Raw genomic sequence first — 15938 nt, 5'->3', positions numbered from 1 at the left:
TAGAGAGATGCAAGAGAGTAGAGAGATGAGAGAGTAGAGAGAGGAGAGAGAGAGTAGAGAGAGCATTGACTGGTTGATGAGTGAGGAAGTGGATCAGAAACAGCATTGATTGGTAGATGAGTGAGGAAGTGGATCAGAAACAGCATTGATTGGTAGATGAGTGAGGAAGTGGAGAGCAGAAACAGCATTGATTGGTAGATGAGTGAGGAAGTGGAGCAGAAACAGCATTGATTGGTAGATGAGTGAGGAAGTGGAGAGCAGAAACAGCATTGATTGGTTGATGAGTGAGGAAGTGGAGAGCAGAAACAGCATTGATTGGTTGATGAGTGAGGAAGTGGAGAGCAGAAACAGCATTGATTGTTAGATGAGTGAGGAAGTGGAGAGCAGAAACAGCATTGATTGTTAGATGAGTGAGGAAGTGGAGAGCAGAAACAGCATTGATTGGTTGATGAGTGAGGAAGTGAAGCAGAAACAGCATTGATTGGTAGATGAGTGAGGAAGTGGAGAGCAGAAACAGCATTGATTGGTAGATGAGTGAGGAAGTGGAGAGCAGAAACAGCATTGATTGGTAGATGAGTGAGGAAGTGGAGCAGAAACAGCATTGATTGGTAGATGAGTGAGGAAGTGGAGAGCAGAAACAGCATTGATTGGTTGATGAGTGAGGAAGTGGAGAGCAGAAACAGCATTGATTGGTTGATGAGTGAGGAAGTGGAGAGCAGAAACAGCATTGATTGGTAGATGAGTGAGGAAGTGGAGAGCAGAAACAGCATTGATTGGTAGATGAGTGAGGAAGTGGAGAGCAGAAACAGCATTGATTGGTTGATAAGTAAAGAAGTTTAGGGCAGGAGCTGTACCTCATTGGGTGCAGGTCAAACATAGGGGGCTGCAGCTCGGCCAGTTCTATGGAGGTGATGCCCACGGCCCAGATGTCACACAGCTGGTTGTAACCTCCGTTCTTCTCTACTGCTGCTACCTCTGGGGCCATCCTGCACAGATAACACACATAACAGACATCTCAGTCTGCTACCTCTGGGGCCATCCTGCACAGATAACACACATCTCAGTCTGCTACCTCTGGGGCCATCCTGCACAGATAACAGACATCTCAGTCTGCTACCTCTGGGGCCATCCTGCACAGATAACAGACAATATTTCCATCTTGTCTATATATGTACACGTTTTACATCATCTCCTAGAAATGAGGACTGTAATCATGCAGCACGTACCGTACGCCTAACACAAGCATGTATATCAGCTTGACCGTTTCACTACTGGTGTGATATACAGTATGTACAGTGATTCGGGACAGTATTCAGACCCCTTGACTTTTTGTTACGTTAAGAGCCTTATTCTGAAATTGATTAAATACATGTCCTCAATCTACACACAATACCCCATAGTGACATCACAATACCCCATAGTGACGTCACAATACCACATAGTGACATCACAATACCCCATTGTGACATCACAATACCCCATTGTGACATCACAAATCCCCATTGTGACATCACAATACCCCAAAAACAACAGAGTGAAACGTTTTTGGGAAGATTTAGCAAATTTGTTCATGTAAAAAAACAGAAATAAATTTACATTAGTATTCAGACCCTTTGCTATGCGTTTCGAAATTGAGCTCAGGTGCATCCTGTTTCCATTAATCATCCTTGAAATGTATCTACAATTTGATTGGACAGGATTTGGAAAGGCACACACCTGTCTATATAAGGTCCCACAGTTGACAGTGTATGTCAGAGCAAAGAACCAAGCCATGAGGTCGAAAGAATTGTCCGTAGAGCTCCGACACAGGATTGTGTCGAGGCACAGATCTGGGGAAGGGTACCAAAACATGTCTGCAGCATTGAAGGTCCCTAAGAACACAGAGGCCTTCATCATTCTTAAATGGAAGATATTTAGAACCACTAAAACTCTTCCTAGAGCTGGCCGCCCGGGTCAAACTGAGCAATCGGGGGAGACGGGCCTTGGTCAGGGAGGTGACCAACAACCCGATGGTCACTCTGACAGAGCTCTAGAGTTCCTCTGTGGAGATGGGAGAACCTTCCAGAAGGACAACCATCTCTGCAGCACTCCACCAATCAGACCTTTATGGTAGGGTGACCAGTGAACCACTTGTCAGTAAAAAGGTACATGACAGCCTGCTTGGAGTTTTACCAAAAGGCACCTGAAGACTCAGACCATGAGAAACAAGATTCTCTGGTCTGATGAAACCAAGATTGAACTCTTTGGCCTGAATGCGTCACGTCTGGAGGAAACCTGGCACCATCTCTACGGTGAAGTATGGTGGTGGCAGCATCATGTTGTGGGGATGTTTTTCTGACTGAGGCGAAGGTTCACCTTCCAACAGGACAACGACCCTAAGCACATAGCCAAGACAACGCAGGAGAAGCTTCGGGACAAGTCTCTGAATGTCCTTGAGTGGCCCAGCCAGAGCCCGGACTTGAACCCAATCCAACATCTCTGGAGAGACCTGAAAATAGCTGTGCAGCGACGTTCCCCATCCAACCTGACAGAGCTTGAGAGGATCTGCAGAGAAGAATGGGAGGAACTCCCCAAATACAGGTGTGCCAAGCTTGTAGCGTCATACCCAAGAAGACTCGAGGCTGTAAACGCTGCCAAAGGTGCTTCAACAAAGTACTGAGTAAAGGGTCTGAATAGTTATATAAAATTAAATATTTCAGTTTTTTTTAATAACTTGTTTTTGCTTTGTCATTATGGGGTATTGTGTGAAGATTGATGTGGGGGGCGGAGAACGTTTTAAATCAATGTTGTGTTAAAAATCAAAGTACATACATTATGTATAGTTAAGCAATAAGACACAAGAGGCAGTGCTGAATTAATACAGTCACGTCTAAATGGCGTTTCGGCCCGACTCCCTACGGAGAGAAAGTCCCAAATGGAACACTATTCCCTATATAGTGCACTACATTAGACCAGAACCCTATAGAACACTATTCCCTATATAGTACATTACTTTTGACCCGAGCCCTATTGGCCCTATCAGTCCTATGGGCCCTATCAGTCCTATGGGCCCTATCAGTCCTATGGGCCCTATCAGTCCTATGGGTCCTATCAGCCCTATGGGTCCTATCAGCCCTATGGGTCCTATCAGTCCTATGGGACCTATCAGCCCTATCAGTCCTATGGGCCCTATCAGATCTATGGGCCCTATCAGTCCTATGGGTCCTATCAGTCCTATGGGCCCTATCAGCTCTATGGGCCCTATCAGCTCTATGGGCTATCAGCCCTATCAGCCCTATGGGCCCTATCAGTCCTATGGGCCCTATCAGCTCTATGGGCCCTATCAGTCCTATGGGTCCTATCAGTCCTGTGGGCCCGATCAGTCCTGTGGGCCCTATCAGCCCTATGGGTCCTATCAGTCCTATCATCAGCCCTATGGGTCCTATCAGTCCTATGGGGCCTATCAGTCATATGGGCCCTATCAGTCCTATGGGTCCTATCAGCCCTATCAGTCATATGGGCCCGATCAGCCCTATGGGTCCTATCAGTCCCATCAGCCCTATCAAACCTATGGACCCCATCAGCCCTATGGGTCCTATCAGTCCTATGGGCCCTATCAGCCCTATCAGTTCTGTGGGCCCTATCAGTCCTATGGGCCCTATCATCCCTATCAGTCATATGGGCCCTATCAGTCCTATGGGCCCTATCAGTCCTATGGGCCCTATCAGCCCTATCAGTCACATGGGCCCTATCAGCCCTATGGGCCCTATCAGTCCTATGGGCCCTATCAGTCCTATGGGCCCTATCAGTCCTATGGGCCCTATCAGTCCTATGGGCCCTATCAGCCCTATGAACCCTATCAGTCCTGTGGGCCCTATCAGTCCTATGGGCCCTATCAGTCCTATGGGCCCTATCGGCCCTATCAGTCATATGGGCCCTATCAGTCACATGGGCCCTATCAGTCCTATGGGCCCTATCAGTCCTATGGGCCCTATCAGTCCTATGGGCCCTATCAGTCCTATGGGCCCTATCAGTCCTATGGGCCCTATCAGCCCTATGAACCCTATCAGTCCTGTGGGCCCTATCAGTCCTATGGGCCCTATCAGTCCTATGGGTCCAATCAGTCCTATGGGCCCTATCAGGGGCCCTATCAGCCCTATCAGTCCTATGGGCCCTATCAGTCCTGTGGGCCCTATCAGTCCTATGGGCCCTATCAGCCCTATGGGCCCTATGGGTCCTATCAGTCCTATGGGGCCTATCAGTCCTGTGGGCCCTATCAGCCCTATGGGCCCTATCAGCCCTATCAGTCCTATGGGTCCTATCAGTCCTATGGGTCCTGTGGGCCCTATCAGCCCTATGGGTCCTATCAGTCCTGTGGGCCCTATCAGTCCTATGGGCCCTATCAGTCCTATGGGCCCTATCGGCCCTATCAGTCATATGGGCCCTATCAGTCACATGGGCCCTATCAGTCCTATGGGCCCTATCAGTCCTATGGGCCCTATCAGTCCTATGGACCCTATCAGTCCTGTGGGCCCTATCAGTCCTATGGGCCCTATCAGTCCTATGGGCCCTATCAGTCCTATGGGCCCTATCAGCCCTATCAGTCATATGGGCCCTATCAGCCCTATCAGTCATATGGGCCCTATCAGCCCTATGGGCCCTATGGGTCCTATCAGTCCTATGGGCCCTATCAGTCCTGTGGGCCCTATCAGTCCTATGGGCCCTATCAGCCCTATGGGCCCTATGGGTCCTATCAGTCCTATGGGGCCTATCAGTCCTGTGGGCCCTATCAGCCCTATGGGCCCTATCAGCCCTATCAGTCCTATGGGTCCTATCAGTCCTATGGGTCCTGTGGGCCCTATCAGCCCTATGGGTCCTATCAGTCCTGTGGGCCCTATCAGTCCTATGGGCCCTATCAGTCCTGTGGGCCCTATCAGTCCTATGGGTCCTATCAGTCCTATGGGTCCTATCAGTCCTGTGGGCCCTATCAGTCCTGTGGGCCCTATCAGTCCTATTGGCCCTATCAGCCCTATCAGTCCTATGGGCCCTATCAGCCCTATGGGCCATATGGGCCCTATCAGTCCTATGGGCCCTATCAGTCCTATGGGCCCTATCAGTCCTGTGGGCCCTATCAGCCCTATGGGCCCTATCAGTCTTATCAGCCCTATGGGCCATATGGGCCCTATCAGTCCTATGGACCCTATCAACCCTATCAGTCCTATGGGCCCCATCAGCCCTATCAGTCCTATGGGCCCTATCAGTCCTGTGGGCCCTATCAGTCCTGTGGGCCCTATCAGTCCTGTGGGCCCTATCAGCCCTATCAGTCTTATCAGCCCTATGGGCCCTATCAGCCCTATGGACCCTATCAGTCCTATGGACCCTATCAGTCCCATCAGCCCTATCAGCCCTATGGACCCTATCAGCCCTATGGGCCCTATCAGCCCTATGGGCCCTATCAGTCCTGTGGGCCCTATCAGTCCTGTGGGCCCTATCAGTCCTGTGGGCCCTATCAGTCCTATGGGTCATATCAGCCCTATCGGTCCTATGGGTCCTACCAGTCCTATCAGCCCTACGGGCCCTATCAGCCCTGCGGGCCCTATCAGTCCTACGGGCCCTATCGGTCCTACGGGTCCTATCGGTCCTATGGGTCCTATCGGTCCTATGGGTCCAACCAGTCCTATGGGTCCTACCAGTCCTATGGGCCCTATCAGTCCTATGGGCCCTATCAGTCCTATGGGCCCTATCAGTCCCATGGGCCCTATCAGTCCTATCAGTCCTATGGGCCCTATCAGTCCTATGGGTCCTATCAGTCCTATGGGTCCTATCAGTCCTATGGGTCCTATGGGGCCTATCAGTCCTATGGGGCCTATCAGTCCTATGGGGCCTATCAGTCCTATGGGCCCTATCAGTCCTATGGGCCCTATCAGTCCTATCAGTCCTATGGGCCCTATCAGTCCTATGGGTCCAACCAGTCCTATGGGTCCTACCAGTCCTATCGGTCCTATGGGCCCTATCAGTCCTATGGGCCCTATCAGTCCTATGGCCCTATCAGTCCTATGGGCCCTATCAGTCATATGGGCCCTATCAGTCCCATGGGCCCTATCAGTCCTATCAGTCCTATGGGCCCTATCAGTCCTATGGGTCCTATCAGTCCTATCAGTCCTATGGGTCCTATGGGGCCTATCAGTCCTATGGGGCCTATCAGTCCTATGGGGCCTATCAGTCCTATGGGCCCTATCAGTCCTATCAGTCCTATGGGCCCTATCAGTCCTATGGGGCCTATCAGTCCTATGGGGCCTATCAGTCCTATCAGTCCTATGGGGCCTATCAGTCCTATGGGCCCTATCAGTCCTATGGGCCCTATCAGTCCTATGGGTCCTATCAGTCCTATGGGTCCTATGGGCCCTATCAGTCATATGGGTCCTATCAGTCCTGTGGGTCCTATCAGTCCTGTGGGCCCTATCAGCCCTATGGGTCCTATCAGTCCTGTGGGCCCTATCAGTCCTATGGGCCCTATCAGTCCTATGGGTCCTATCAGTCCTATGGGTCCTATGGGCCCTATCAGTCCTATTGGCCCTATCAGTCCTATGGGCCCTATCAGCCCTATCAGTCCTATGGGCCCTATCAGTCCTATGGGCCCTATCAGTCCTATGGGCCCTATCAGCCCTGTGGGCCCTATCAGCCCTATGGGCCCTATCAGTCTTATCAGCCCTATGGGCCATATGGGCCCTATCAGTCCTATGGGCCCTATCAACCCTATCAGTCCTATGGGCCCCATCAGCCCTATGGGCCCTATCAGTCCTATGGGCCCTATCAGTCCTATGGGCCCTATCAGTCCTATGGGCCCTATCAGTCCTGTGGGCCCTATCAGTCCCATCAGCCCTATGGACCCTATCAGCCCTATGGACCCTATCAGTCCTATGGGCCCTATCAGTCCTGTGGGCCCTATCAGTCCTGTGGGCCCTATCAGTCCTGTGGGCCCTATCAGTCCTATGGGTCATATCAGCCCTATCGGTCCTATGGGTCCTACCAGTCCTATCAGCCCTATGGCCCCATCAGCCCTATGGGCCCTATCAGACCTACAGGGCCCTATCAGTCCTATGGGTCCTATCAGTCCTGTGGCCCTACGGGTCCTATCGGTCCTATCAGTCCTATGGGTCCAACCAGTCCTATGGGTCCAACCAGTCCTGGGTCCTATGGGTCCTATGGGCCCTATCAGTCCTATCAGTCCTATGGGCCCTATCAGTCCTATGAACCCTATCAGGGCCCTCCCTATGGGCCCTATCAGTCCTATGGGCCCTATCAGTCCTATGGGTCCCTATCAGTCCTATGGGCCCTATCAGCCCCTATCAGTCCTATGGGCCCTCATCAGCCCTATGGACCCTATCAGTCCCTATCAGTCCTGTGGGCCCTATCAGGGGGCCCTATCAGTCATGTGGGCCCTATCAGTCCTATGGGTCAGTCCCCCTATCAGTCCCTATCAGTCCCTACCTATCAGTCCTACGGCCCGGTATGGGCCCTATCAGCCCTATGGGCCCTATCAGGGTCCTATCAGTCCTATGGGCCCTATCAGTCCTGTGGGCCCTATCAGTCCTATGGGCCCTATCAGCCCTATGGGCCCTATGGGTCCTATCAGTCCTATGGGGCCTATCAGTCCTGTGGGCCCTATCAGTCCTATGGGCCCTATCAGCCCTATGGGCCCTATCAGCCCTATCAGTCCTATGGGTCCTATCAGTCCTATGGGTCCTATCAGTCCTGTGGGCCCTATCAGCCCTATGGGTCCTATCAGTCCTGTGGGCCCTATCAGTCCTATGGGCCCTATCAGTCCTGTGGGCCCTATCAGTCCTATGGGTCCTATCAGTCCTATGGGTCCTATCAGTCCTGTGGGCCCTATCAGTCCTATGGGGCCTATCAGTCCTGTGGGCCCTATCAGTCCTATCGGCCCTATCAGCCCTATCAGTCCTATGGGCCCTATCAGCCCTATGGGCCCTATCAGTCCTATGGGCCCTATCAGTCCTATGGGCCCTATCAGTCCTGTGGGCCCTATCAGCCCTATGGGCCCTATCAGTCTTATCAGCCCTATGGGCCATATGGGCCCTATCAGTCCTATGGACCCTATCAACCCTATCAGTCCTATGGGCCCCATCAGCCCTATCAGTCCTATGGGCCCTATCAGTCCTGTGGGCCCTATCAGTCCTGTGGGCCCTATCAGTCCTGTGGGCCCTATCAGCCCTATCAGTCTTATCAGCCCTATGGGCCCTATCAGCCCTATGGACCCTATCAGTCCTATGGACCCTATCAGTCCTATCAGCCCTATGGACCCTATCAGCCCTATGGACCCTATGGGCCCTATCAGTCCTATGGGCCCTATCAGTCCTGTGGGCCCTATCAGTCCTGTGGGCCCTATCAGCCCTATCAGTCTTATCAGCCCTATGGGCCCTATCAGCCCTATGGACCCTATCAGTCCTATGGACCCTATCAGTCCTATCAGCCCTATGGACCCTATCAGCCCTATGGACCCTATGGGCCCTATCAGCCCTACGGGCCCTATCAGCCCTGCGGGCCCTATCAGTCCTACGGGCCCTATCGGTCCTACGGGTCCTATCGGTCCTACGGGTCCTATCGGTCCTATGGGTCCAACCAGTCCTATGGGTCCTACCAGTCCTATCGGTCCTATGGGCCCTATCAGTCCTATGGGCCCTATCAGTCCTATGGGCCCTATCAGTCCTATGGGCCCTATCAGTCCCATGGGCCCTATCAGTCCTATCAGTCCTATGGGCCCTATCAGTCCTATGGGTCCTATCAGTCCTATGGGTCCTATGGGGCCTATCAGTCCTATGGGGCCTATCAGTCCTATGGGGCCTATCAGTCCTATGGGGCCTATCAGTCCTATGGGCCCTATCAGTCCTATGGGCCCTATCAGTCCTATCAGTCCTATGGGCCCTATCAGTCCTATGGGTCCAACCAGTCCTATGGGTCCTACCAGTCCTATCGGTCCTATGGGCCCTATCAGTCCTATGGGCCCTATCAGTCCTATGGGCCCTATCAGTCCTATGGGCCCTATCAGTCATATGGGCCCTATCAGTCCCATGGGCCCTATCAGTCCTATGGGCCCTATCAGTCCTATGGGTCCTATCAGTCCTATGGGGCCTATCAGTCCTATGGGGCCTATCAGTCCTATGGGGCCTATCAGTCCTATGGGCCCTATCAGTCCTATCAGTCCTATGGGCCCTATCAGTCCTATGGGGCCTATCAGTCCTATGGGGCCTATCAGTCCTATGGGGCCTATCAGTCCTATGGGGCCTATCAGTCCTATGGGCCCTATCAGTCCTATGGGCCCTATCAGTCCTATGGGTCCTATCAGTCCTATGGGTCCTATGGGCCCTATCAGTCATATGGGTCCTATCAGTCCTATGGGTCCTATCAGTCCTGTGGGCCCTATCAGCCCTATGGGTCCTATCAGTCCTGTGGGCCCTATCAGTCCTATGGGCCCTATCATTCCTATGGGTCCTATCAGTCCTATGGGTCCTATCAGTCCTGTGGGCCCTATCAGTCCTATGGGGCCTATCAGTCCTGTGGGCCCTATCAGTCCTATTGGCCCTATCAGTCCTATGGGCCCTATCAGCCCTATCAGTCCTATGGGCCCTATCAGTCCTATGGGCCCTATCAGTCCTATGGGCCCTATCAGCCCTGTGGGCCCTATCAGCCCTATGGGCCCTATCAGTCTTATCAGCCCTATGGGCCATATGGGCCCTATCAGTCCTATGGGCCCTATCAACCCTATCAGTCCTATGGGCCCCATCAGCCCTATGGACCCTATCAGTCCTATGGGCCCTATCAGTCCTATGGGCCCTATCAGTCCTGTGGGCCCTATCAGTCCCATCAGCCCTATGGACCCTATCAGCCCTATGGACCCTATCAGTCCTATGGGCCCTATCAGTCCTGTGGGCCCTATCAGTCCTGTGGGCCCTATCAGTCCTGTGGGTCATATCAGCCCTATCGGTCCTATGGGTCCTACCAGTCCTATCAGCCCTACGGGCCCTATCAGCCCTGCGGGCCCTATCAGTCCTACGGGCCCTATCAGTCCTACGGGTCCTATCAGTCCTACGGGTCCTATCGGTCCTATCAGTCCTATGGGTCCAACCAGTCCTATGGGTCCAACCAGTCCTATGGGTCCAACCAGTCCTATGGGTCCTACCAGTCCTATCGGTCCTATCAGTCCTATGGGCCCTATCAGTCCTATCAGTCCTATGGGCCCTATCAGTCCTATGGGCCCTATCAGTCATATGGGCCCTATCAGTCCCATGGGCCCTATCAGTCCCATGGGCCCTATCATTCCTATGGGCCCTATCAGTCCTATCAGTCCTATGGGCCCTATCAGTCCTATGGGTCCTATCAGTCCTATGGGTCCTATCAGTCCTATGGGTCCTATCAGTCCTATGGGTCCTATGGGGCCTATCGGTCCTATCAGCCCTATGGGCCCTATCAGCCCTATCAGTCCTATGGGCCCTATCAGCCCTATGGACCCTATCAGCCCTATAAGTCCTATGGACCCTATCAGTCCCATCAGCCCTATCAGCCCTATGGACCCTATCAGCCCTATGGGTCCTATCAGTCCTGTGGGCCCTATCAGTCCTGTGGGCCCTATCAGTCCTGTGGGCCCTATCAGTCCTATGGGTCATATCAGCCCTATCGGTCCTATGGGTCCTACCAGTCCTATCAGCCCTACGGGCCCTATCAGCCCTGCGGGCCCTATCAGTCCTACGGGTCCTATCAGTCCTACAGGTCCTATCAGTCCTACGGGTCCTATCGGTCCTATCAGTCCAACCAGTCCTATGGGTCCAACCAGTCCTATGGGTCCTACCAGTCCTATCGGTCCTATGGGCCCTATCGGTCCTATCAGTCCTATGGGCCCTATCAGTCCTATCAGTCCTATGGGCCCTATCAGTCCTATGGGCCCTATCAGTCATATGGGCCCTATCAGTCCCATGGGCCCTATCATTCCTATGGGCCCTATCAGTCCTATGGGCCCTATCAGTCCTATGGGTCCTATCAGTCCTATGGGTCCTATCAGTCCTATGGGTCCTATGGGGCCTATCAGTCCTATGGGTCCTATGGGGCCTATCAGTCCTATGGGGCCTATCAGTCCTATGGGCCCTATCAGTCCTATGGGCCCTATCAGTCCTATGGGTCCTATCAGTCCTATGGGGCCTATCAGTCCTATGGGCCCTATCAGTCCTATGGGGCCTATCAGTCCTATGGGGCCTATCAGTCCTATGGGCCCTATCAGTCCTATGGGCCCTATCAGTCATACGGGCCCTATCGGTCCTACGGGCCCTATCGGTCCTACGGGTCCTATCGGTCCTACGGGTCCTATCGGTCCTACGGGTCCTATCGGTCCTACGGGTCCTATCGGTCCTACGGGTCCTATCAGTCCTACGGGTCCTATGGGGCCTATCAGTCCTATGGGGCCTATCAGTCCTATGGGGCCTATCAGTCCCATGGGTCCTATCAGTCCTATGGGTCCTATCAGTCCTATGGGGCCTATCAGTCCTATGGGGCCTATCAGTCCTATGGGCCCTATCAGTCCTATGGGCCCTATCAGTCCTATGGGCCCTATCAGTCCTATGGGCCCTATCAGTCCTATCAGTCCTGTGGGGCCTATCAGTCATGTGGGACCTATCAGTCCTGTGGGGCCTATCAGTCCTGTGGGGCCTATCAGTCCTGTGGGGCCTATCAGTCCTATGGGGCCTGGTCAAAAGTAGTGCACTATAAAAAGGAACAGGGTTTCTATTTGGGACGGAGGACAGTAAGGAGTCTGGACAGAGGACTGTCTCAGAGAAAGACTCACCAGTAAGGAGTCTGGACAGAGGACTGTCTCAGGGAAAGACTCACCAGTATGGAGTCCCGACAGAGGACTGTCTCAGGGAAAGACTCACCAGTATGGAGTCCCGACAGAGGACTGTCTCAGAGAAAGACTCACCAGTAAGGAGTCCCGACAGAGGACTGTCTCAGAGAAAGACTCACCAGTATGGAGTCCCAACAGAGGACTGTCTCAGAGAAAGACTCACCAGTAAGGAGTCTGGACAGAGGATTGTCTCAGAGAAAGACTCACCAGTAAGGAGTCTGGACAGAGGACTGTCTCAGGGAAAGACTCACCAGTATGGAGTCCCGACAGAGGACTGTCTCAGAGAAAGACTCACCAGTAAGGAGTCCCGACAGAGGACTGTCTCAGAGAAAGACTCACCAGTAAGGAGTCCCGACAGAGGACTGTCTCAGAGAAAGACTCACCAGTATGGAGTCCCAACAGAGGACTGTCTCAGAGAAAGACTCACCAGTAAGGAGTCTGGACAGAGGATTGTCTCAGAGAAAGACTCACCAGTAAGGAGTCTGGACAGAGGACTGTCTCAGAGAAAGACTCACCAGTAAGGAGTCCCGACAGAGGACTGTCTCAGGGAAAGACTCACCAGTAAGGAGTCTGGACAGAGGACTGTCTCAGAGAAAGACTCACCAGTATGGAGTCCCAACAGAGGACTGTCTCAGAGAAAGACTCACCAGTAAGGAGTCTGGACAGAGGACTGTCTCAGGGAAAGACTCACCAGTATGGAGTCCCGACAGAGGACTGTCTCAGAGAAAGACTCACCAGTATGGAGTCCCAACAGAGGACTGTCTCAGAGAAAGACTCACCAGTAAGGAGTCTGGACAGAGGACTGTCTCAGAGAAAGACTCACCAGTAAGGAGTCTGGACAGAGGATTGTCTCAGAGAAAGACTCACCAGTAAGGAGTCTGGACAGAGGACTGTCTCAGAGAAAGACTCACCAGTAAGGAGTCCCGACAGAGGACTGTCTCAGGGAAAGACTCACCAGTAAGGAGTCTGGACAGAGGACTGTCTCAGAGAAAGACTCACCAGTATGGAGTCCCGACAGAGGACTGTCTCAGAGAAAGACTCACCAGTATGGAGTCCCAACAGAGGACTGTCTCAGAGAAAGACTCACCAGTAAGGAGTCTGGACAGAGGACTGTCTCAGAGAAAGACTCACCAGTAAGGAGTCTGGACAGAGGATTGTCTCAGAGAAAGACTCACCAGTAAGGAGTCTGGACAGAGGACTGTCTCAGAGAAAGACTCACCAGTAAGGAGTCCCGACAGAGGACTGTCTCAGGGAAAGACTCACCAGTAAGGAGTCTGGACAGAGGACTGTCTCAGAGAAAGACTCACCAGTATGGAGTCCCAACAGAGGACTGTCTCAGAGAAAGACTCACCAGTAAGGAGTCTGGACAGAGGACTGTCTCAGGGAAAGACTCACCAGTATGGAGTCCCGACAGAGGACTGTCTCAGAGAAAGACTCACCAGTATGGAGTCCCAACAGAGGACTGTCTCAGAGAAAGACTCACCAGTAAGGAGTCTGGACAGAGGACTGTCTCAGAGAAAGACTCACCAGTAAGGAGTCCCGACAGAGGACTGTCTCAGGGAAAGACTCACCAGTAAGGAGTCCCGACAGAGGACTCTCAGAGAAAGACTCACCAGTAAGGAGTCTGGACAGAGGACTGTCTCAGAGAAAGACTCACCAGTAAGGAGTCTGGACAGAGGACTGTCTCAGAGAAAGACTCACCAGTAAGGAGTCTGGACAGAGGACTGTCTCAGGGAAAGACTCACCAGTAAGGAGTCTGGACAGAGGACTGTCTCAGGGAAAGACTCACCAGTAAGGAGTCCCGATGAAGGACTGTCTCAGAGAAAGACTCACCAATAAGGAGTCCCAACAGAGGACTGTCTCAGGGAAAGACTCACCAGTATGGAGTCCCAACAGAGGACTGTCTCAGAGAAAGACTCACCAGTAAGGAGTCCCGACAGAGGACTCTCAGAGAAAGACTCACCAGTAAGGAGTCCCGATGAAGGACTGTCTCAGGGAAAGACTCACCAGTAAGGAGTCCCGGACAGAGGACTGTCTCAGAGAAATACTCACCAATAAGGAGTCCCGATGAAGGACTTCCTCTTGGCAATGGTGGCTGTTATTTTGGCTGCTACTCCAAAATCAGCTGGAACAACAAGTGACAAGATCTATTCAGATTATATAACACAAACAAATCAAATCAAATTTTATTAATCACATGCCCCCGAATACAACAGGTGTAGTAGACCTCACAGTGAAATGCTGAATACAACAGGTGTTGTAGACTTCACAGTGAAATGCTGAATACAACAGGTGTAGTAGACCTCACAGTGAAATGCTGAATACAACAGGTGTAGTAGACCTCACAGTGAAATGCTGAATACAACAGGTGTAGTAGACCTGAAATGCAGAATGAAATGCTGAATACAACAACAGGTGTAGTAGACCTCACAGTGAAATGCTGAATACAACAGGTGTAGTAGACCTCAAAGTGAAACAACAGGTGCCTCACAGTGAAATGCTGAATACAACAGGTGTAGTAGACCTCACAGTGAAATGCTGAATACAACAGGTGTAGTAGACCTCACAGTGAAATGCTGAATACAACAGGTGTAGTAGACCTCACAGTGAAATGCTGAATACAACAGGTGTAGTAGACCTCACAGTGAAATGCTGAATACAACAGGTGTAGTAGACCTCACAGTGAAATGCTGAATACAACAGGTGTAGTAGACCTCACAGTGAAATGCTGAATACAACAGGTGTAGTAGACCTCACAGTGAAATGCTGAATACAACAGGTGTAGTAGACCTCACAGTGAAATGCTGAATACAACAGGTGAAATGAAATGCTGAATACAACAGGTGTAGGTAGACCTCACAGTGAAATGCTGAATACAACAGGTGTAGTAGACCTCACAGTGAAATGCTGAATACAACAGGTGTAGTAGACCTTACAGTGAAATGCTGAATACAACAGGTGTAGTAGACCTCACAGTGAAATGCTGAATACAACAGGTGTAGTAGACCTTACAGTGAAATGCTGAATACAACAGGTGTAGTAGACCTTACAGTGAAATGCTGAATACAACAGGTGCTGAATACAACAGTAGACCTTACAGTGAAATGCTGAATACAACAGGTGTAGTAAACCTTACAGTGAAGTGCTGAATACAACAGGTGTAGTAGACCTTACAGTGAAATGCTGAATACAACAGGTGTAGTAGACCTCACAGTGAAATGCTGAATACAACGGGTGTAGTAGACCTCACAGTGAAATGCTGAATACAACAGGTGTAGGTAGACCTCACAGTGAAATGCTGAATACAACAGGTGTAGTAGACCTCACAGTGAAATGCTGAATACAACAGGTGTAGTAGACCTCACAGTGAAATGCTGAATACAACAGGTGTAGTAGACCTCACAGTGAAATGCTGAATACAACAGGTGTAGGTAGACCTCACAGTGAAATGCTGAATACAACAGGTGTAGTAGACCTCACAGTGAAATGCTGAATACAACAGGTGTAGTAGACCTTACAGTGAAGTGCTGAATACAACAGGTGTAGTAGACCTCACAGTGAAATGCTGAATACAACAGGTGTAGTAGACCTTACATTGAAATGCTGAATACAACAGGTGTAGTAGACCTTACAGTGAAGTGCTGAATACAACAGGTGTAGTAGTCCTCACAGTGAAATGCTGAATACAACAGGTGTAGTAGACCTCACAGTGAAATGTTGAATACAACAGGTGTAGTAGACCTTACAGTGAAATGCTGAATACAACAGGTGTAGTAGACCTTACAGTGAAGTGCTGAATACAACAGGTGTAGTAGACCTCACAGTGAAATGCTGAATACAACAGGTGTAGTAGACCTTACATTGAAATGCTGAATACAACAGGTGTAGTAGACCTCACAGTGAAATGCTGAATACAACAGGTGTAGTAGACCTCACAGTGAAATGCTTACTTTTCGAGCCCCAAACCAACAATGCAGTTTACAAAAAATATGGTTAAGAATAAGAAATAAACGTAACTAAAGAGCAGCAGTAAAATAACAATAGTGAGACT

General features: G+C 51.3%; 1 protein-coding gene across 1 annotated transcript in view; it reads right to left on the bottom strand.

Moving 5' to 3' along the window:
* LOC115120925 (mitogen-activated protein kinase kinase kinase kinase 5-like) overlaps window positions 1-15938 on the bottom strand; it is a 153738-nt gene that overhangs the window by 82690 nt on the left and 55110 nt on the right. Inside the window, exons 9-10 of the mRNA XM_065025910.1 lie at window positions 13940-14012; window positions 855-986 (exon numbers count right to left, since the gene is read on the bottom strand). Of these exons, the coding sequence (XP_064881982.1) occupies window positions 855-986; window positions 13940-14012 (205 nt within the window). The remainder of the gene's footprint in view (window positions 1-854; window positions 987-13939; window positions 14013-15938) is intronic.

The sequence above is a fragment of the Oncorhynchus nerka genome, linkage group LG12 (genome assembly GCF_034236695.1).
Source record: "Oncorhynchus nerka isolate Pitt River linkage group LG12, Oner_Uvic_2.0, whole genome shotgun sequence".
Lineage (NCBI taxonomy): Eukaryota > Metazoa > Chordata > Actinopteri > Salmoniformes > Salmonidae > Oncorhynchus > Oncorhynchus nerka.
The sequence above is the reverse complement of the archived record's forward strand: the minus strand, read 5'-3'. Positions and strand labels throughout refer to the sequence as shown.